Here is a 23,651-nt window from a genome sequence, read left to right as displayed (position 1 = left end):
CGGGATTCGATTTTATTGTGATTGCGCCCCTCCTACCGTCTCATTGTGGCTTCTCCTATGTCTTTGTATGTGGGGTATCTTTTTTGTGAGTTCCAGTGTCTTCCTATCAATGACTGTTCAGCAGTTAGTTGTGATTCCAGTGCTCTCACAAGACAGAGTGAGGGGACGTCCTTCTACTCTGCCCAAGATAACTATTGATAATTTTTTCTAGTTTTTTAAAAAAAATTTTTATTGAAGTAGAGTTGATTTACAATGTTGAGTGAATTTCTGCTGTACAACAAAGTGATTCAGTTATACATTTATATATTTTTCATATTCATTTCCATTATGGTTTATCACAGGATACTGAATATAATTCCCTGTGCTATACAATAGAACCTTGTTGTTTATCCATCCTACACATACTAGATTGCATCTGCTAATCCCAAACTCCCAATCCTTCCCTCCCTCACCTCACCTCACCTCCCCCTTGGCAACCACACATCTGTTCTCTATATCTGTGAGTCTGTTTCTGTTTTGTAGATATGTTCATTTGTGTCATATTTAATTTATTTGTTTTAAATTTATTTAATTATTTTTATTTTTGGCTGCGTTAAGTCTTTGTTGCTGCGCACAGGCTTCTTTAGTTGTGGTGAGCGGGGGCTACTCTTCATTGAAGTGTGCAGGATTCTCATTGCAGTGGCTTCTCTTGTTGCGGAGCATGGGCTCTAGGTGCACGGGCTTCAGCAGTTGTGACTCGTGGGCTCTAGAGCGCAGGCTCAGTAGTTGTGGCGCACGGGCTTAGTTGCTCCATGGCATGTGGGATCTTCCCAGACCAGGGCTTGAACCCGTGTCCCCTGCCTTGGCAGGCGGATTCTTAACCACTGTGCCACCAAGGAAGCCCATTTGTGTCATATCTTAGATTCCACATATAAGTGATACCATATGGTATTTGTCTTTCTGACTTACTTCACTTAGTATGATAATCTCTAGGTCCATCCATGTTGCTGCAAATGGCATTAGTTCATTCTTTTTTTATGGCTGAGTAATATTCAATTGTATATAAACACCACATCTTCTTTTCCATTGCTCTGTCAGGGGACATTTAGGTTCTTTCCGTGTCTTGGCCCAGTAGTTTCTATATGTGTGTATAGTTAAGCTGTATCTGCATTTCAAAGTGTTTATTGTGTTATACATTGATACAGTACAGGCCACTCATTTGAGAGGAAATTTGACAGGTTAGGGTGCACATGGACTGGCACCCAACAAGTGGACTGGCCCAAGTTACTACTTACTAGGGGTGTGATAACTAATTACCTAATCTGGAGACCTCCGTTTCCTCATCTGTAAAATGAGGGTAATAATAATTACCTCATGGAGTTGCAGAGAGGATTAAATGTACAGCCGTTAGCCCAGTGCTAGAAAATGGTAAATTTGATATATGGCACTACTACACCTGTAACTGGAAGTATAAGCCTCAGTTTTAGATCATGTGCTTTGCAAAGCAGAACTAGTTGTTTTTTTAATAAAGGAACATACAAGTGACTTATTTTTCCTATAAATTATTATATACATAATAGTTAAAATCTTGGGAAATTAGGTCTCTCTCCTCACTTTTAAATATTACAATATATATATTTTTTCTTCTCTTTGAATAAGTTAGGTAACCTAAAATTTATTTCACCTTCCATGTTAATCTTTTTTTTTTTTTTTTTTTTTTTTTTTTTTTTGTGGTACGCGGGCCTCTCACTGTCATGGCCTCTCCCGTTGCGGAGCACAGGCTGCGGACGCGCAGCCTCAGCGGCCATGGCTCATGGGCCCAGCCGCTCCGCGGCATGTGGGATTCCCGGACCGTGGCACGAACCCGTGACCCCTGCATCGGCAGGCGGATTCTCAACCACTGCGCCACCAGGGAAGCCCCATGTTAATCTTTTTAATAAGTGGATATTGCTTTTTAATATTCTAAGAATTGGAGTTAAGTACCTGGTTATACCTGTGATATGTATTATTTTACACAAGCTGTCTTCCCGTAAGTAAAACTCAGAAAGATGTGCTCCAATTTGAGAATTAGCTGATGCATGCAGAAGAAATTCACTCAATCAATGTATGGGCATGATCTGATGATAGTATAACTGGCTGATTTCAGAAAGGAAAAAGATGACCTAGTCCATTTTAACTGTTGATGTAAAACATCCTTACATTATGTTGTCAGAGACCTGAGGGTAGAAAGTGTGTACTCCTTTTTGGAATTATAACTAAAATGATGTGACTCTGGAGGACCCACAGTATGAGAACATGCTACCAAAAAGATCACTTTGTCTTCTGGGAAGGATACTGAATAGCAGGGCATGGGGTAGACCACAGATGTTTGGCTTAACAGTTCACAGTTGAGGATGGTAAGTAGTCTCAGAAAATTATAAAATGCCTCTGCTGAGCCAGTTACCGCTAAAATTCCACCTACGTGTGCACTACTTAAATACCTTCCTACATACTTGAGCCTTAGTGACCTGTCAGCAGAGGGTGTCTGTGACAGTTACATGAGAATGGCCTTATTTGCTTAGGACTGTGTGTGGGTGTTGAACACAGCACTTTTAGCATAAATTTATGAGGTGCAAGCTTTTAATGCAAAGATGACTCATAAGGTTTCAGAATGTGTAAATATGAGGCACAATCTAATTTATACCGTCACTGGTACTCACCCACAGCAAAACTAGCCTGGGTTGATTACCAAATTGTTTGGACTACTAGGGAATTCACAGAATTTGTCACTCTTAATAGGCTGATGACAAAAATTCTTGGGTTGATTGTAACACTTGTTTGGTGCTACCATCTTAAACCAGTGATACATGTACTTAATCTGCATTTTGCAATATTATGTTTGATGGCAGCATTCAATTAACTCTATTTCCGAGACTGTGAAGAAGTCAATTCTTTTGAGAAGTTACACTGGAAAACTTAGACAGCAACTGTATAATACAGTAAAAAAATTTAGAGGCAACAGAAAAAGGATCATAACTAAACATTTGATATGGATGTTGAAATAAAACTAAGATCAGCATTTTTTGTGATTCGTTTCTGATGAATTACAAAACTCGCATTTCTCTTGCAAGTTTTATGCAATTGCTATAAAAATGTCATAAAATTTTCCTTTAACTGAAGATGAACTGGTAAAGAATAGACCTTTAACCTTATTGGGAGCAATACTTGGAAGTAGATTATTTAGCTGTCAGAATAATAAAACCTTGGAAACTGTGATCAGATACAACCAGGAGACCCAGAATTCAATAGGATATTGTTTTAATACTTCAAAATGTTGTGGCCCTTAGGAGACAGGAAGAATATGAAAGAATAAAAATATAAAGGATTTTAAACAATTTTGTAAATCGAATCAACCATTATTCATAGCTCCCTTAAAATTGCTACTGATACTATGTATAAAATAGATAACTAATGAGAACCTACTGTATAGCACAGGGAACTCTACTCAATGCTCTGTGGTGATCTAAATGGGAAGGAAATCCCAAAAAGAGGGGACAGATGTATACATATAGTTGATTCACTTTGCTGTGCAGTAGAAACTAACACAACATTGTAAAGCAACTATAATAAAAATTTTAAAATAAACTTATGGATAGAAAAAGATTTATTTATAAGTTGAACTTTAAAAGTTAAAGTGTTTTTGGATTCTAACTTTACCAGTTTATTGTGAACTTACAAAATAAATTTCTGATTAGCTCTGCATAAAAAATTTAAAATACCATAGAGGTGTTTTTTTCCTTTTTAAAAAAATTTTGTAGGTCAGTAGAAACAAAGGCCAGAGAAGAGGTTTTAAAGCTTTAACTACTGCATACTCAGAAAGTAAGAAAAACACTGGCATTTAGCTTTTGATCACTTCTATGTAAAATAAGAATCATAGAGTCACTAAAGAAACAGTCAACACAGGAAGGATTTTTGAAATTAAACATATTTACAATAAAAACAAATTTCTGGACATTGGATCATTCTTTTATTAACTTTGGAGGCCCACTTGAGAATCTCATTTATGAGAACACCCACAGATAATAACAAATAAATAAGCCTGTATTCCCTGAAACACCACCCATGCACACAGCTGGACCATAAGTTGGTTTTTAGTTAAATAGTAGCTACCATATTTGGTCTTATGCTTCAAGCTGTTACAAACACAACACGTTTGCTCAATTCTAACTTCAGCTTTTTACTAACTGAATTCATTTCCTATAAGAGATAGGCCTCCTAGTTTCATTAGGTTAATGTCTTGTTGATTTTCTTTTGAAGACTCAGTGCAGTATTAAGTGAAGTAACCAGCAAAATGGGTACTGTGTCAGTAATACTTAAAACATTTGAGTAGCCAAGTGAGCAGACCATATGTTAGGAAATTCCTTGCATGCTTATTTAGGTTTCAAGTCTTTCAATACCATCAACTATAATTGTAAAGGTACACTAGGTGCTCATAATCACCAAATCTTAAAGCTTTTACCCAAGTGGTTTTACTAATTAAGGACAGGAAAAAGCAATTTTTTCCCCCTGCCTTCTGATAGGTTCAATGGGACTGTCAAAAGAATGATTATTCATGGCAAGCATTATTTTCAAGCATTCAGCTTAATAATTTTTTAAAAAGTGACCTCAAGGTGAAATGTACTACCATTATGACTTTATAATGAGCACATCCCGCCTCTTTCTGTTAACTATTCCTGTCCTGGCTGATCTCGAGTCTCACTCACTAAATGTACTTTCTTTCACCTGTAAAGTATCTACTACCATAATGCCCACTGAACACAGAATGCAGTTAAATGTCAGTTCCTTATTCATCCCTCTGTAACACACTGAAATTTGGATTTTATCTGAGTGGTAATAGTTCCCATTCAACTAGGTATTGGGTTCCCAAAGGGCAAAGACCATGTCTTATATTTCTTCTGTGGCCTCCACCCTCACCTGAGTGCATGGCTCAGCACTGAAGCTCTTTATTAATCTACTAAACTCATCAATTACAATTTTGTTGCAAAGCTTCTGCTAATTCTCTACCACAGGTTAGTTGAATTTCATATAATTAGCCCTTAATACTGAGACCAAATCACATTAACACCTTGCAAATATTAGCATACCATGAATGTTAAATCCTAATGTTCCCCCATTTATTTATTAATTTAGTTGGTTAGACATGGTGGGTAGTTTTCAAAATGTCTTTGTAACATTCTCTTAAGTGAGAACAAAATAAACCAAACTCTCTCTGACAGAGCAGAGTACCTGTCTGCCAAATAACTTTATAAAAATGAAGGTAGCTGACAATAATATTTAGTCTTAAGGTATAAGCCCCTGGCCCCTAACACTCAAGCCCAGACCAAATGAGACAGGGGAGACAGGTAGGCTAATACTACTGTGAGGAGTGCTATGCAGAAAGCTCTATAAACAGAGATACGTGGGGCACACAAAGTCTTTATTGCCACAGGAAGCAACTGCACTCATCCCACCTCACCAATAGCTTTAATAGTCACAGAAACGCAGACTTCACGTAATAAAGTACAAAACAGACTTGGGGAGAAATGGTCCCTTGGACTATATTGGTTGTAATACTGAGGTAACCAATTGACCTTGTTCAGTGAAAATACCTCTAACACATCATTTTTCTAATGAAAAAAATCAACTAGTTATAACATCCAATTCATATATACAATTCAAATAAAAATATATATTATTTGCTTCAATGTATAGCAAGTTTAATACATTAGTGTTTACAAAATAAAAACTGTATTCTACTGAAATTTTTCTTGTGCTTCCCCCTTATCACTAAGCATGAAAGACCAGAAAAGTATGATACTTAAGGAAACTTATTTATGGATTTAAAGATGCAGTTTGTGCGGTCATGAAAGACAGATAAATATTAGTTGGAAGATTACCACATCTTTAAAAATTTTTGCTTATTAAAATCTACAAACTTGAACCATAAGACACAATTTTAAAAAAACCCACAGAATTTCTCAAAATAGATTAGAATACAGGAAATGTTTCATGAAACTACTGAGATACTAACCAGTTCTATGGCTAATATTAAAAACTGAACAATCTATGTAAATCGTATTCATACTATTTCTACACACAGTGAACAATACAATCACAATAATCAACCTCAAGCTAGCAACAAAGTTGCAAGGTCCATAAGAAGCTTCTTCAGTGGGCAAAACACTATGGTACAATGAAAACATTTAGGAAGGGAAAAAAGCCTTTTAATAGTATAAAAGTTGTTTACTGGTGTTTCTACTGTAAAGCTATTCTACAAATCAAAATGAAAAAGGAATTATATATGTGACAGTGATCAGAGACTACAGTGCAGACATTTCATCTAACATTTGGCTGATGAATTTTAGTATAATAGATTATAACTTAATAGTTTTTACATAGTTATGACCTAGACCAGAACCAAAAACAACACAAAGAACACATATTCCAAGTCAATGCACTCTTCTCAGCAATATCTGGGTTTAGATGAATCTGGAGGAAGTAGGTAAAGCTGTCAAACATCTTCTCTTAAACCAACAGAAAAAATGTAAATTGGTAGAAGTAGTATTTGTTTTTCACTATGGATTCCAATGTGAAGTTCTAGTAAGTATGCAAGGATGTTATTAACATTTAAGCACACCCTCATATATAGGCATACAACCCATTAATTAAATAGGGAGAATTAAAACAGATTTTCAAGTTAAAATGAGTTTTAAGAAAAAACTGCATTCATAAATCTGAAAAGTATATGAAAATGAAATTGTAAAATAAATAATATGTGTCAACTAAACCTCCACAGAAATATGCCTGCAAATGTGGATGCACTGATTGTCTAAACTTGTGATGGTCTGCATGGGAAGACATTCCCCAGGGAGAGCCATCTAGCTTCTCTGACTCTGGTGCGTAGAGAAGAATTTCTAGATATAAAACAGTACTTACTCTACTATATATTATAGCCTTCATTAACAGTCACCATCCTTATCACATTTCGGGTTAACTTACTATGTCTTAATCTATATAACACATTCTGAAATAATAATTTTAAGTCAAGGCTTTTACACATCTGTCCACTTGTTTCTAGTTCTCTGTCCAACTAATAGCTTCCTATTTTTGTTATACCTTAAGTAGCTATCATAAAATGCAACCTGGGTCAACTAGGTAAGAGAGATTTTTCTACTCTATAGCTCATTTTTTTGACCTTACTCCAGTATTTATTGACTATGTGCCTAATTAAGCCAGTAAGAATGACATTTGACTACTAAGAAATGACACATTTCCTATTAAACAAAATCAGTTTTATCAGATATTAAATCTACATTTTCCCGACTTAAATTGAGTATTTGCTTTCCATTTTTCCAAAGTCACTGCAACTTTGCCAATAACTACATCACTTAAACTTTCTTTTTTATGACTGCAAAGATTCTAAACTCTGACATACAATAATATTTACGCAAAACACACTTAAAGTAGACAATGTAATTTCAAGTAAGATAAACTGTATCCACACCTATTGGCCCAAACAGGTCTCAACATCTAGATTGTACTTCTATAAATTATACAAATACATTGTACATTCTTAAATAATTAATGCTTACAATATTAATTTGTAAGCCTTTCCGCATAAAATGACTTACAGAGGAATGTGGATCAGTATTTCTGTTACAGATTGTAACATTCTCTTAATTTTCTTTTGTGGCTGTAGTTTTGTCTTCCTGGTTTCCACAGATTACTGTATCAGTCCTTAAGCTTTGGCTATGAAATCTGTTTGTGCTGAATGAGGCAACATTGGTTATTAAGGCTTATTTCTATGATGGAGCATTATCCTTAAATCTGATGCCATCTCCAGAGAACAGTGGGAGAATCATAGCTATCTTGAATCTTCAGGCTCTGTTTTGATGACTTTCTTTTCTAAGGTAAAAGCTGAGTGAGGGTAGTCTTTTAAAATCCCCAGGCTCTCTGTATAAAAAGAGAAACACAAAATGTATTGATACTTTAAATCAATGGTCACAAAAAAACAAACTCAAACAAACTTATAAACAAACCCCCAAATTCAAAAGCAAGCAGTATCAACTATTCATGACTCTGCAATTCCATATAAAATTTTTATGTTTACAGAGTTGAGGTTAAGAGTTTGGATTCTGGATTTATATTCCATTTCTGCCAATTACTAGCTGTATACATCTCTGGGCAAGTTATATACTTCTCTAAGCCTTAGTATCTTCATCTATAAAATGAGGATAGTATCTATACAGGGGGATATGAGACTTAAATCATAAAATGTATGTAAAGCACACAGCATATAGAACCTACTGATTTTTATTTAACGCTTGGTCCAAAGTGATACATAAAATATATAAAATAAAACTGGTCACTCGTACACAACAAAGTTACTGTCAAAAATATTTACTATCAATGAAGATATGAGGCAGAAAAACAACTTCCATGTTTAAACATGGAACTATTTTAAAAAGTTTCTCTAGCCATGAAACCTTAAGGTGGGAGAAATAGGGATAAAAGAATGAAGATTCTATTTTCATAAGGACTCATTCCTTGGAGTTACATGTATAATTATTTCAACCTCAAACAAATACTACAGAATGACAATAAAATGTAATATTTACATGAAGTACTAATACTGGGGGATACACACACACACACACACACGCACACACACACACACACACACACACACTTTAAAAAGGATTCTAGAAAAGTAACCAACATTAATAGCGTATCTGAAATTAGGCAGTTCACTTTACGAATTTCCCTCTCTATACAGAAATTCAGCATAAGAAGAGGAATAAAAATAATAGCTACCATTTACTGAGTTCCTACCAGCCAGGCAATTCATATAGGCTATCTTGTTTAATCCTCATAACTATTCTATGAGGCAGAAATTATTTCTGTTTTACAGATGAAACAACTGACTTCAATTAACTCCTAAAGTTACTTTAACCCAAAGACTGGATGATACCAGATTCTTTCAAATGGTGTTGGTGTCTAATACTTTTAAGTCTGTATAACTCACTTTACTTGGATAAAAACATGAAAACACCAAACTATAATAAGGAACAGCTTGTCCTTTTATGGAGTTCAGTTTACTTCTGAAATACAAATATTATCCCCCAAATGCAGCTGCATGAAAAATTTAGATTTTGGTACACAAGGTTTTCTTAGCAGGACAGCAAACATATAGTCCATCAATTTCATATTATGAAACGCTGGAAAGGGGAATTACATACCTGAAACCAGCCATTTATTATCTGGTTCAGAATTGTGTATAAAGTCACCATTCATGTAACAGCTAATCAAACTAATCTCAATCTTCAAGAGCTTTTCCCTGTCAGTCCTTTGGAATATCATGTTCTCAAAAAGACTGGCTATTAATATGGCAATCTATTACTTCCAAGGGGAGGAAACGGACTAGTAACATTATTAGTAATGACCCTTTTTTAAGGAGGGGGACAGTGGAAGTTAGGAGATTAGAATGGAAAGATGTTTTATTCAAATATTACTCCCTCTAATCACATCCCACATTCTCACCTGATGAGTGGGACTTCGCCTCACTGGAGTAATGTCTACTTAGCTCCCCATCCACCACAAAATGATGGAGTTGTCTATTCTGTAAATTAGGCATTTGGAGGTTCAAAGGTCTTTCGCCTAATGAAAAGAAAAAAAAAGCTATATGAGTAATTAAAGACGCATCATGGTTTTTCTTAAAAATAAGTTTTCACAAATCACCTGAATACTTCTTAGGAAATAAGTAAGGAAAGTCAAAAGGCACTGAAGAATTTGAATAGCTGGAGAAATATCTAAAGTAATAGTTTAGGAGGAAAATGGCAACTCATGCTAGTCTCAAGATTTACCATTCTGCCAGGACATTTTGAAGAGCTAATCACAAACTAAACAAAAGACTGAGATTTCCAGTATGCACTCCAACTCTGGCAGATAATGCATCACCTCTGTAGGGCATTTTCTTACTAGTGCAACCATTTTACCAAGGCAGGTCATTAACCACATAACAAATACTACAGAGACAGAGATGGCTTCAAGCCAATTGCCCATTACTAGAACAACAACAACAAAACCTATGGCAAATCCATGAAAAAATACAATTAGAACAGATATGGTAAAAACGGTTTCATATGCCAAATCATACTCTATCATAAACCTAAATCCATCATACTTAGAAAATTGTTACCCTACACTGGATTATCCTGGGGTCACAAATTAGAGTCATCAAATCTTTCATTAATGCCTTTGCATCTTAACTCCAGGCTTTAAAAAAAAATTAACTAATTAATTTATTTTTGGCTGTGTTGGGTCTTCGTTGCTGCGCACGGGCTTTCTCTAGTTGCAGTGAGCGGGGGCTACTCTTCATTGCAGTGTGCAGGCTTTTCATGGTGGCTTCTCTTGTTGCAGAGCACGGGATCCAGGCACAAGGGCCTCAGTAGTTGTGGCTTGCAGGCTCTAGAGCCCAGGCTCAGCAGTTGTGGTGCACGGGCTTAGTTGCTCCACGGCATGTGGGATCTTCCTGGACCAGGGCTCAAACCCGTGTCCCTGCACTGGTAGGCAGATTCTTAACCACTGTGCCACCAGGGAAGTCCCTTAACTCCAGTCTTAACTGTCAAGGATGACTGGAGAAGTTAAACAAGACTTCCACTAACAAGTATCTGTATTTTAAAAAGGAAGAACGTTCTTTGCCAGTACTCTGATCTGCTGATGTGTAATATTTTACTCTATAGTTGAAGAATACTGGTTAAGATGGTATTCTTACTTAGAAAGAAATCTTGTTTTTTTGACTACAGTAACCACTCTCTGAAAAAAGTAAAATAATACATTAAAAAAAGCCCTACAAAATTGTTTTTCTTCAAACACTATCACTATTTGAAACTAGAGGATCTATTTCTATACCTATATGCTATACTTCTACCTCCACTCAAATGCAAGCTCTAAGGGAGCAGGGACTTTATCTTATTCACTGCTGCATTTTCAGTGCCTAGAAGTGTGCCTGGCACATAGGAGATACTAAAAAAATATTTGTTGAATGAGTGAATGACAATGACTTGGGATTTTCTTCACATGAGGATACAAAAGAATGAAATAATTTTTAAAATGGTAAAAATGCTCATGAATCAAAACTTTCTGCACCTGAGTTTAAGAGAACAATTTCCGAAGTATACACCACACAAAATATTTTCATAGGGACTACAGGCCAATGTGAAGCCTGAAAGAAGACAAAATTTCTACAAGTCTCTCCATTCTTATACTGTCTCTTCAAATCTCTGTACTCGGTCATAGTACTTTAGAAGCAGTCACTACATTCTCTTAGGAAACAAATGTTATAAATTTCAGACAAATCTGTTTATGAAGTGTAAAAAAATCCAAAGTTTTACTCTTTTAAAAAACGATAAACATCTCCCATGGAATCCACTTCTTCAGGAAAAATGATCTGTACTGTTTACATCTACCATTCCTATCCACCCTCTACAAAATACATGTCAATCACATGTGCCAGCTATTGTTTAGGGATAATAAGGTTTAAAAAAAACTCTACAAGTTATATTTGCAGGAAGAATTCTTTCCTTTTTAGAAAAAGGGACAATTTAAAAATTAATTTTGATAGAGAACCTATAAAATAATCCCCATAAAATATCAAGTTTAAAAAATCAGCAATTTTTTGTTTCCCACTGAAGTACACAGAGTCACTCTAAAGATGTACCTTGTCCATCAGCATTATCAGAAGTCAAGCCATTAGGGCTGTGCTCTTCTGAGCTTTGCCTGTAAAGTCCTGCACACAGTCTTCTTTCAGCATGCTGCAGTCTGTCATAGCCAGCTTGGGTACAAAGGAACTCCATTTGCTTTGCCATCACCTTTTCAGGCTGCTAGTAAGTAAAGTGAAAATAAAGTAACTAAAACATTCTAGATTTTTTAATGGTTTAAATATGCCAATTTCAGACTGCAGCAAACATATTTAGTAGTCATTAAAATTAGTTCATACTTCATGTGGTATACACGTTCCATAAATACGCACTGATGTCTATATCATGTTAAAACACAGAATGTTAGATTTTGTACAAAAGGAAAAAAGCTTTCTGCTCAATCCTGTAAAGAGAATTCCATTCTAGCTCAAAAGCAAAATAACCTTAGCTTTGTTTTCTAAGATACTGAGTCCTTTTAAATATTTTTTTAAAAAGGAACCTCTCAGAGCAACAGCAACATCTGTTATAAACTGCTTCTAAGACACAGGGCAAAGTCTTGGCATTTTTATTTTAGGATCTAGCACTATACAAACTCTGATATGATGACAGTATATTTGGGGGAGAAAAGGTGTAAAACGGCTGTCTAGAAGAACAAGACGAACACACCTCCCTCTAAAATTAAGCAATGCAAATTATGCAGAAAAACATCAGTGCCAACGAGGATCTTCACCTTCATCATGGAATGAAACTGCAGTATTTTCCAACCCATCATAAAAAGACATGTTTTAAAGTACACAATTAGTTGGCTGACATATAAATTTATCTCTGCATGAGTTCTCTAAGTCACTTCTCTATGCACTGCTCTAAATTACCTATGTGTGATAATACCTATGATAGTCAAAGCAGTGATATTCTGCCAAGGAGGTAATAGTCAAAATACACAGATAGGAATCACTGCCATGCTATATAGAAGAGCAATACAAGGCATCTACTATATAAAATTATATATATGTTACAAACAATCCTGATTCACAGTAGTAAAAATCAATAGGTGAAATATATTAACTCACAGAATAGGATGAAAGCTTATACTATTATTCTGAATCAAATAAACGAATGGATAAAGAAGATGTGGCACATATATACAATGGAATATTACTCAGCCATAAAAAGAAACGAAATTGAGTTATTTGTAGTGCGGTGGATGGACCTAGAGTCTGTCATACAGAGTGAAGTAAGTCAAAAAGAGAAAAACAAATACCGTATGCTAACATATATATATGGAATCTAAAAAAAAAAAAGGTTCTGAAGAACCTAGGGGCAGGACAGGAATAAAGACGCAGATGTAGAGAATGGACTTGAGGACACAGGGAGGGGGAAGGGTAAGCTGGGATGAAGTGAGAGAGTGGCATGGACATATATACACTACCAAATGTAAAACAGATAGCTAGTGGGAAGCAGCCGCATAGCACAGGGAGATCAGCTTGGTGCTTTGTGACCACCTAGAGGGTGGTCACAAAGGGGGGGGTGGGAAAGGGGGGGTGGGATAGGGAGGGTGGGAGGGAGACGCAAGAGGGAGGGGATATGGGGATATATGTATATGTATAGCTGATTCACTTTGTTATAAAGCAGAAACTAACACACCATTGTAAAGCAATTATACTCCAATAAAGATGTTAAAAATAAATAAATAAATAAATGAGATCAAAAGGAACCATAACTTCAATTCATTTAAATTTGTTACTAATTAATTAATAAAATTTCAATAAGATTTCTGAGGGGGAAATGTATTTTTCATCCTCTTAACATGAAAACACAAAATTTGGCACTACTAAATCTGACCAAAAGCAGTCACTAGTGAGAAGATCAACAGGAATAAAACTTACAGTACTTTCTAAAAGGCAAAAATGACTTTTTAAAATGTTAATTTCTGTGAACACGATTAAATAACTTAGCAGCAAAAGTACCTGAAGCTACATATTAATTAATTTTTCATTATACATGAATTGAAATGATTCAACAATAGCTACAATGTTGACTATTAATATATTATTGAGAACTAGAACTATTTTATCTCAGAGTTGTATTACACACATAATCAACATGGCTGTTTTCCCGGTATCAAGTTGCTTCTTTCTTAAGTAGAGAATCTGCACTAATTCCTACAAAACTTCAAAGAATAAATAAGTAGCAGATGTCGGGTTCTGCTCACAAAGCAAACTACACTTAGTTGATACTGCTATCTCACTGATACAGCTGTGGATCAGATGACATTGTAAAAACAACCAGAAATAAATTCAGTCTTTGGATGAAACTGAATTTAAAACTGAAGCTAGTCGAAGCAGCCATTTATTTTTTAACGTACAGATGCTGTTATGAAATAGTAACTGGTGGATGATGTTACCTGTGAACTAAGAGCAGCGAGTTCCTCACTCTTAGCTTTAGCCTGCTGGAAGAGTGTCTGCACAGAGTCCTGGAAATCTGGAAACCCATCCTGTGGGTCAAAGAATATGTCCTTTTTACTTTAAAATAACCATATTATCAAAAACTCAGAAAATGAAGTAAAGAAATCCACCTTAATCCTATTACCTAAATAATCATGATTAAGATTTTAATGTACAATACTTCATTTCAGTCTCTCAAGGTACAATTACCTTATTTCTACAGTTGTAACCTCAATAAAAACATAAATGAAAAAGATTAAAAAGTTTATACATCCACAGTGTTTTACACTGGAACATAGATTTTATGATCATTGATAATAATGATTATATAACATTTCATCTGGTGGTTTGACAATTTAAAGACTAACTTCATATTGGACATTTAGATTATTTGCCTTATTTTTGGTTTTATGAAAAACACTGCAAAAATATTTTCATGGAGACAGCATTTTCCATAGTTTAGATGATCTAATACAATAGGTTCCCAGAAGTAGAATTAGTGCGAAGGGATGAACATTTTTATGTCCTTTACATACGTTACTCAAGGGCCTTTATTGCTTTATTTTATCATAAGCAATATATGACAGTTTTCCTTGCCAGTACTGGGTGTTGTTTTCTTAATTGTTGCCAATTTATACTTTTGTTTTGATAATCAAAAAATTTTTTAATTTTGTATACTATAGTTGTATATACTTATATTTTACTTTGTGATTTCTTCTATTACTATACAATTCAAAAAGACATTCTCCTTTAGAGATTTGAGAAGTACTCAAAGCTACCCTCTAGTTTTCTAAAGCTTTATTTTATTGCTTCTTTTGTTTTTTAAATTTAACTCTCTATCCCATCTGGAATTTATTTTGTTATATGTAATGTGGTAAAAATCCAAAGTAAATTCCCAACCTGAATTTCTGCAGAATTCTCCCATGCTGACTTGTGATTTCTCCTTTACCAGTTCAAAGGACAGGCGATAGGGCTTTGGAATTAGAAAGACCTGCACTTGTGTTCCGATTCCACCACCACTTACTAGTTACATAACACTGGATGAGTAACTTAACCTTTCTGAACGTTAGTTCCTTCATATGAATAATAAGGATAAGAGAACCTATCTATTAGGGTTGTTGTGAGATAAAGTGAATGAGATATTGCCTTTAGCATACAATAAATGCTGAGTATCAGTATGTATTCTTATATATTCTTATTTATATGGATTCTTATATTAAATAGTATATTCTTATATTAAACATAAGTATATTCTTATATTAAGTAGAGTGTACTTGGGGCACTGTACTCCTGCACAACACTTCAACTTAAATTATTTCCATTTTATACCACACACACAATACACATATGCAAATCCGTTTACTAATTTTATCAATTTTTTTTGGCCTGTTTAGTGCTCCACATGAAATTTATAACTATAAACATCATGATAGCATGGTTTTACTAACTTTACTGAAAACTACTCAAGAAACCCTCAAAGACATTGACTTTAACCTCCAAAACATTTCTCTCCTTGTTTGATAAAGCTGTATATTTGTAGCAAAGGGTGAATAATGAAAAACTGAAGTTATATAATAACAGAGCAGGAAAAGTTGTAATAATAACAAAATACCTTATTTGAAATATGAAACACTGGTTCAAAGGTTTTCCCCATTGGGGTCTTTTCAAAAAATTATTTCTCCACTGCAAATCTCATGTTTTCAAATACTTCATCTACCAAAATTCATTTCCTAGGTAATAATTAATTTCCCATTTTTTTAAAATTCAAAGACATGAAATAAAATAATTAGAATCAAGAGCAAATTTAACATCTTGAAATAGTTTTATGTAGCTCCATGGTGGGTTACACAATCAGCCTTTTTAAATTATTAAAAATAGGTACCTTTCTAGGCCCCTACAAGACCAAGGACCCTGGGCTTAGAGGAATGTATAGAATATAATCATTAACTGAGCTAGAATGAATTTTATACAAGTGTATATACTTGAAATCTAAATGAAAAGTACACCTTTCTTAGTCATTCCGTTTTTCTCCTAAGAATTTACTTAGGCCTAAAAATCCAGCTTTATCTTTAACACACTCTCCTTTAAGTTCTAAAGGTCAGTGAGGTAAGCTAGTAGGAGATTTAGAAAACAACATCAATAAGAGCAGCTATCATTTTTCAGGTGCCTACAATGAACCAGTTCCTGACTATGTTCTGTAATTTACTTATATTGTCTCATTTAATCTTCACACAAACAACCCTGGGTTTCCCTCATTTTACAGCTACAGAGATTAGCTTCAAAGCCTATGCTAAAATCACAAATTCTTTTGAGTTGCCACCTTTATGAGACTCACAACAGCAAATAGAGGCATTTCTTTTATTTCCTTTACTTTAGAAGACAGATCCAAAAAAAACATTGCTGTGATTTATGTCAAGGAGTGTTCTGCCTGTGTTTTCTTCTAGGAATTTTATAGTATCTGGTCTTATTACATTTAGGTCTTTAATCCATTTTGAACTTATTGTTGTATATGGTGTTAGAGAATGTTCTGATTTCATTCTTTTACATGTAGTTGTCCAGTTTCCCCAGCACCACTTACTGAAGAGACTGTCTTTTCTCCACTGTATAGTCTTGCCTCCTTTCTCGTAGATTAATTGGCCATAACTGTGTGGGTTTATTTCTGGGCTGTCTGTCCTATTCCATTGATCTGTGTGTCTATTTTTGTGCCAATACCATACTGTTTTGATTAGTGTAGCTTTGTAGTATAGAACTACCATATGACCTAGCACTTCCACTCCTGCTTATATATTCGAAAGAAACAAAAACACGAATTCGAAAAGATACATGCACCCCAATGTTCATAGCAATTTACAATTGCCAAGATATAGAAGCAACCTAAGTGTCTACCAACAGATGAATGGATAAAGAAGATGTGGTATATTATATACAATGGAATATTACTTAGCCATAAAAAAGAATGAAATTTTGCCATTTGCAGCAACATGGATGGATGTGGAGAGCATTATGCTAAGTAAGTCAGACAGAGAAAGACAAATACGTGTATCAATTATATGTGGAATCTAAGAAAATATAACAAACTAGTGAATATAACAAAAAAGAAGCAGATTCATAGATACAGAGAACAAACTAGAGGTTACCAGTTGGTGGGGGCATAATACAGGGGTGAGGAGTAAAGGTACAAACTCTCGGGTATAAAACAGACTCAAGGATGTATTGTAAAACATGGGGATATAGCCAATATTTTACAATAACTCTAAATGGAAAGCAACCTTTAAAATCTGTATAAAAAATAATTTTTTAAATAAATAAAAAAAATTCTTTAAGAAAATTTTAAAAAATGGGGATTACCCAGCTAACTTCAGAACAATTTTAAAGAAGCAAAAAAGTATTGAAAAACACTCAGCACGATGCGTGGCATGCAGAAATTAACCCAATAAATGTTTGTTACTGATACTTATTAAGTTAACCCAAAAAGCCACCAGATTTAATCAGAGTAAAACAATAGTATGCTGTAAGTGATATTACTATTATCTCTGTGATACAGGGGGAATAAGAAATTTTAGAAATATTTACATAGTACAGATATCTTAGAGAATGAGCTAGGAATTTAACACTAAAACCAAGAGAATTTTTTTTTTTTTTTTTTTTTTTTTTTTTTTTTGTGGTATGCGGGCCTCTCACTGTTGTGGCCTCTCCCGTTGCGGAGCACAGGCTCCGGACGCGCAGGCTCAGCGGCCATGGCTCACGGGCCCAGCCGCTCCGCGGCATGTGGGATCTTCCCGGACCGGGGCACGAACCCGTATCCCCTGCATCGGCAGGCGGATTCTCAACCACTGCGCCACCAGGGAAGCCCAAACCAAGAGAATATTGACTATATTAGTGGGGAACTATTTTAGTGAAAACACAAAGGAAATCTAGAAACACTTGTTTATTCACTCAATCTTGTTTGCCTAACAGGTTCTATCCTCTGAACTCCGTGATGGGGATACAATGACTCCTGCCTTCCTGACAAATACAGTGTAGAAAGGGAAATGGACAAAGAGATCCAGAGCACAGGGGAGTCACTGTGTCAGGGAAGGCTTCCCAGAGGGCATGATGTCTTGGCTGAGACTTGAAAGAAAAGAGACGTCTAGGGAAAGCGAGCAGCTTTATATAAAGGCCTAGAGGCAAAAAGAACAAGATACCCTTGAGAAACTGGAAAATACTTAATACAGTAATATAGGTAACACAGGGAATACACTAAGAGGGAGTGTTCTGAGAAGCTGGGCCAAATTCTATGAGGCCTTGTAAGTCATGTTAAGAATTTTAGATTTTATCCTAAATGCAAACAGAAGTCCTTGAAGGTCTAGGGAAAAGACTAATCAGATCTGCATTAGAAAACCCAATCAGAATGAGATGGGGATAATGTACTGGGGGAGGGGGGCCCAGGATGGTGGTTAGAGGGCTGTAGTGAAGACAGAGACTAGTGGCCTAGTCCCACACAATGGCAGATGCAACAGAGAAATACATGAATTCCGGAGATATGGCTTTGGCAACTGGGAGTTTGGTGATAACACTCACTAGAATCAGAAACTCAAGACCAGGAGGTTTGAGGAGAGAGCAGAAAGTTGATGAATTTTGTTGGGGACATATTGAGTCTGATCTGCTGCTGGTGAGACCTCTGGTAGGCAGATGCACTGACTCTGGAACCTGGGGTAAGGTCAGGGCTGGAGAGCCAGATTGGAGAGTTCCAGCCCATCAGGCCCTGAGTGGTGTGAGCCCAGGCCAGAACCGCCAGGAGCTCCAATATCTCAATACTATCTTTGATGGAGCTTGCAGAAGGAGAAAGGAGTGATCTAATCTTCTCATGTTAGGAACTAGAAGTGTAATCTCAGGCAAGAAAGTTAACCTCATTATTTCCAGTGTTCCCAGTTTTTAAATGGAGATTAAAACTAACTGCCCAATGGAGATTTGTGGGGGATTAAATAAAGTAATGCAAATAATAAAGCTTGAAAAAGTATACACTGCTATACAAATATATGGTGGCACCATTATTGGGATTATTAACCATGAGAATATTGAAAAGCCAGAAGGGGGAACTTCAAGCTCTACATGTGAAAGTTTTTAGAAAATGGACACTGCTCCATCATTAATAAAGAGAAATACAAGCATGCAATAAGAAATAAATAACACAGATCAGTGGTCTCTCTGCAACTGGGTACATTACTCATTCCGATTTTCTCTCAATCTTTGACAGTTCATCATGGATGGGAGACTACTGGACTGAGTAGCTGTCACTTCATGACATATAAAGTAGGTTTGTACCCCAGAATATATGACTTAGAAATGAAAGTGAGAACATTCCCAAGAAAATGGTCTCTTTCACATTATGTTTGCTATGTCTCTGAAGCTTTTTTCCCAGGAACCAGCTGTACCATGCTATGAGCAATTTATCTTCTTGTCATATTCTTGGCTGCTGCCATTAATCAGTGTTCCCTTACGAGACTCAGTCTAAGCACTGAGAAAACAAAAGATATAGGGTGGGATGCTGCTCATGACCTAATTACTCTCATCGCATTGGTCTCCACCCCCATTCCTCCTCATCCTTTCCACCAAACACTAGCAAGTTGCTTTAAAACCACTGCTTAGCTATCTTTAAAACAACTTGTTCCAACAGATGTTCTCGGCCTCACACGTGCATTTTCCCTTTCTCTACTCACACTTTCTATATGAATAGCAGATTGTAATGCTTCTGTTTTTCTGATCCAGAGGGGAAGAGTCTACATCAAATTAGAACAGCTTTCTTTTCAACAAGCTTAGTAACAGCGTAGGTGGGTATTCTGACCCTCTTCCCTCCCCCTTCCTCACTCTGCCACCCCCAATCCACTGGAACTGCTAGCAGATGTTTCCTCTGAGTCTTTCTCTTTCAAGCCCCGATTCTCTGACTTTCTGGTCTCTATTAACAAACTTCATTTCTTTCATCCAGTTATCTCTGATTGCTTTGCACTCCCAGCCCACACAGGATGAAGAATGCTGTCACCTCTCATCTCTTTGCCTAGTCTCCAGCAATTTCAGTGAACGAAGAAAACTGACAGATGAGAAATGAACAGTAACCATCCATTTAGTCAGCTACCATCGCCAGGGCTGAGACTGGTTGTTTTACACATCCTTCCTCTCTTCTAATACTTATTATACTGGAGGCACTGACAGGGTTTGTTCATAGGAGATGTTCTTGATGAAAAAAAAAGAAAAGATATCAACTGAATCCACTTATAACTAATTTTTTAAAAACTGAGAGGAAGACAAAAGAGCCAGGGACTTTGGCTCTTGATTTTTCATCTCCTTTAACTAGTAGTCAAGCCATCTTAAATATGTTCTGTCACAGGTAGAGTATAAATAAATCAAACTAATTTTTCTTGATTTACTGTTTATCTTCCCAACACATTTTCTTCATTGTAAAAAATAAGTATGTCAAATGGTGATATCTTATATTTAAATATATTTTGTCACTTATATTGTTAAATTTTCTACTCAAAATGTATAATTGTTAAACTTCCTTGCATTAGAAAATAATGTGATTCTTTCCTCCTTCTTCAAAGACTACCAATCCTGTGCACACTTTGCCCTTCTTACCATACTAGCAGGAGGAAAGGTATAATCCGGATAGTGTTTTTCACACCTAAGATGCTTTGTGAATGCTCATTAGCACCCAGGAGAGTGGTATTCCTTTGAAGTTTAGAAGTCAGACCTAGATTTGAAGCCCTGGCTCTGCCACTGCAATGTGGAAAGTTGGGCAGGTTACCCAGCCCTTTCTGAGTCTCTCCTTGGCTGTAAATGGAAATCACAAAGCTTCCATATAGAGTAGACAAGGTCTGTGATAATTTCAAATGCCTAGCAGGGACAGGCATACAACAGATTCAGTAAAAACAGTTATTTCAAAAAAAAAAAAAAAAAACAAACCAGTTATTTCTACAAGTGACCCAGAGCTGGATTTGAGGCCTCTGATCAAAAAGAAAAGAATAAGCGTAATCCGTTTGCAGTTTAGCTGAAAGCAGATTCACACAGAAAGTTGTATTCCAGGTGGACAAGCTATTCATCTAGCCTCAGTGGGATAGTCTCAAACCTCACATACTGACATATAGGGCTAAAGAGGCTTTCCTTAGAGGCTGCATTCCAAATGACAGGCTACCCTAATAAGGCCTCCCGAAGTTAGCAGGTTTTTTCCTCTGTGACTATCTCATATATTCTAGGAACTATAAAGTGCAAAATCTCTATGTTTTTTAATGTCTTACATGCCCTGTAGGAAGAAGCACTATTCAAGGACAAGAGATTATCCTGAGTACTTCACAACATATATACTGATATTAAACAATGACAACAACAATGACAATCAAATAAATAGTTAACTATCCTTAGGGCAGGAACAACCTACTATATAATAAGAGGAGAAAAATAAGACAAGAATTTAAAAATTTCATTCCACCCAACCCTTCACAAACATCAGGAAAATACGTCATTTAGCAATAAGTAAACAACGACTGAGCTTGAACAAAGCACTAATTTTTTTTAGTGTATACTCATGCACTGAAAACGGCATACAAGAAAACGTTTCTCTTTCCTTTACACATCTATTTTGAGTTATTTCTATTTCATCTACTGGACATTACATTTATTTTTGTTCTCTGATCTTAAAAATGATCTTTTTAAGACTGAAAAAACTTAGCAACTTGGCATGTATGCTCATTGGTTGCTGTCAAGGATTTTGGAAAAATAAAGATGAAAAGGAAGAGAAAAAAGGACTCATTAATTTGAGCCTAGTATTAGGAATCTTATACTGCTTTACAATGGGCTAAGCTTAAGTTTATTTTTATATTACTTTTTCTTAATAGAGTTAATAAGCTAAGAATCACAAAACAAATAATCAAATAAGACAAACAGTATGTTCAAAGAATTCTAAAATCTTTGTAGTTTTACTTATGACTGTCCTTTGTGTCAGCCACATATTCTGGACAAACTGGTCTCATTGTTCTCTAAACACACAGAGTATTTTCTTACCTCTGTGTCTTTGCCCATGCTAGTCTTTCTTTGCAACTCCCCTCTACCCTCCACCCCACATCCCTACCTTCTGAAATCCTACCCTTCTTTTTTTTTTTTTTTTTTTTTTTTTTTTTTACCCTTCTTTTAAAACCCATCTCAGATGCTATCTCCTCAATAAAGCCTCCTCTAATCTCTCCTCATGCCAGAAATTCTCCTCCTCCCCAGTAGACACAGAGAAGGTAGACATAAATATAGCACTAACGCTTGGTGAAAAATCTTCTTAGGGGAGTAGTAATCCTATACGACCAATACTAACTACCTCAGTATCAGCTTCCACAACCAAATGAACAGCTCTAGTATCTCGAATTTGACTTAGAGTATACCACAAGAGAATTTAGACAGCATTTATGCCAATATTGTGTACTTTGCAGAGGATTACACATTACACTATATACATGTGTAGGTAATACACACATGTATAACACACACATTTTGCAGATATTGATGCTCTGCAAAACACAAACTTTTTTAAAAACTAAGCAAAAACAAGACAAAATTAAAACAAACCAACAAAAGTAAACTACTGTCCTAAATTCAAAGCTAAAGTCGCTATTCATTTCTGGGAAACAAAATCAAGAGTTTAGTGTCTATAAGAACATTTACAGACACTTGGCGTTGATTAGTCACTTGTCTATTTAGGAAGAGTTAGAATTGTTATTCACAGAAAAAGGAAACACTGATTATCTTAATTCTAAATCTGCAACTGTTCAAATGGCTTTGTAATGTCTAGTAAAGTAACAAACTAATCACATAGAACTATAATTCAATTATCTCTAGTGGAATATAAAGGACTAGAAGGGTCACATCTAATGCTATAACCTAACATTGTGAGCTCCTAAAAAGAAACTCACAACACCGTAACTGGATACAAGAAACAATTTGTTTACATTTCAGATCAGGGCCATTGAGAGGGTCAGAAACACTTACCAACACAGCCTAACAAGAAAACACTATAGGGCTTCCCTGGTGGCGCAGTGGTTGAGAATCCGCCTGCCGATGCAGGGGACACAGGTTCGTGCCCCGGTCCGGGAAGATCCCACATGCCGCGGAGCGGCTGGGCCCGTGAGCCATGGCCGCTGAGCCTGCGCATCCAGAGCCTGTGCTCCGCGACGGCAGAGGCCACAGCAGTGAGAGGCCCGCGTACCGCAAAAAAAAAAAAAAAAAAAAAAAAAAAAAAAAAAAAAAAAGAAAACACTATAGCTCCAAGAGTCCATGAGACTCATGATTTCAAACTTCAATGTTAACTAGTGACCTCTGAAGCTAGACAAACCAGGGCTTAAATGCGAGAACAGCTTGAGTCATGATGACATGGAGAGCCAATGGTGAGAAAGAGAGGCAGACATAATTTCTAACCTAGTAGCTGTCTACCTTTCCTGGCCATTGGGTAGGTTTTGTACCTTCTTTCCTCTAAATCCTCCAATGGCACATGCCTTTT

General features: G+C 35.9%; 1 protein-coding gene across 4 annotated transcripts in view; it reads right to left on the bottom strand.

Annotated features, from left to right (window-relative positions):
* Nucleotides 1–5,413: 5,413 nt before the first annotated feature.
* The window catches only part of NAB1 (NGFI-A binding protein 1), a 43,411-nt gene continuing 25,173 nt past the window's right edge, over nucleotides 5,414–23,651 (bottom strand). For 2 of the 4 annotated variants that reach the window (XM_059054662.2, XM_067026463.1), the window contains 4 exons: nucleotides 14,101–14,190; nucleotides 11,717–11,879; nucleotides 9,538–9,654; nucleotides 5,414–7,950 (listed from right to left, as the gene is read on the bottom strand). In XM_059054662.2, the coding sequence (XP_058910645.1) occupies nucleotides 7,862–7,950; nucleotides 9,538–9,654; nucleotides 11,717–11,879; nucleotides 14,101–14,190 (459 nt within the window). In that variant the 3' untranslated portion in view covers nucleotides 5,414–7,861. The remainder of the gene's footprint in view (nucleotides 7,951–9,537; nucleotides 9,655–11,716; nucleotides 11,880–14,100; nucleotides 14,191–23,651) is intronic. The other 2 variants (XM_059054661.2, XM_067026464.1) reach the window with 1 other exon arrangement.

This window comes from Kogia breviceps, chromosome 2, assembly GCF_026419965.1.
Source record: "Kogia breviceps isolate mKogBre1 chromosome 2, mKogBre1 haplotype 1, whole genome shotgun sequence".
Classification (NCBI taxonomy): Eukaryota; Metazoa; Chordata; class Mammalia; order Artiodactyla; family Physeteridae; genus Kogia; species Kogia breviceps.
This window is presented reverse-complemented; position numbering and strand designations above follow the sequence as displayed.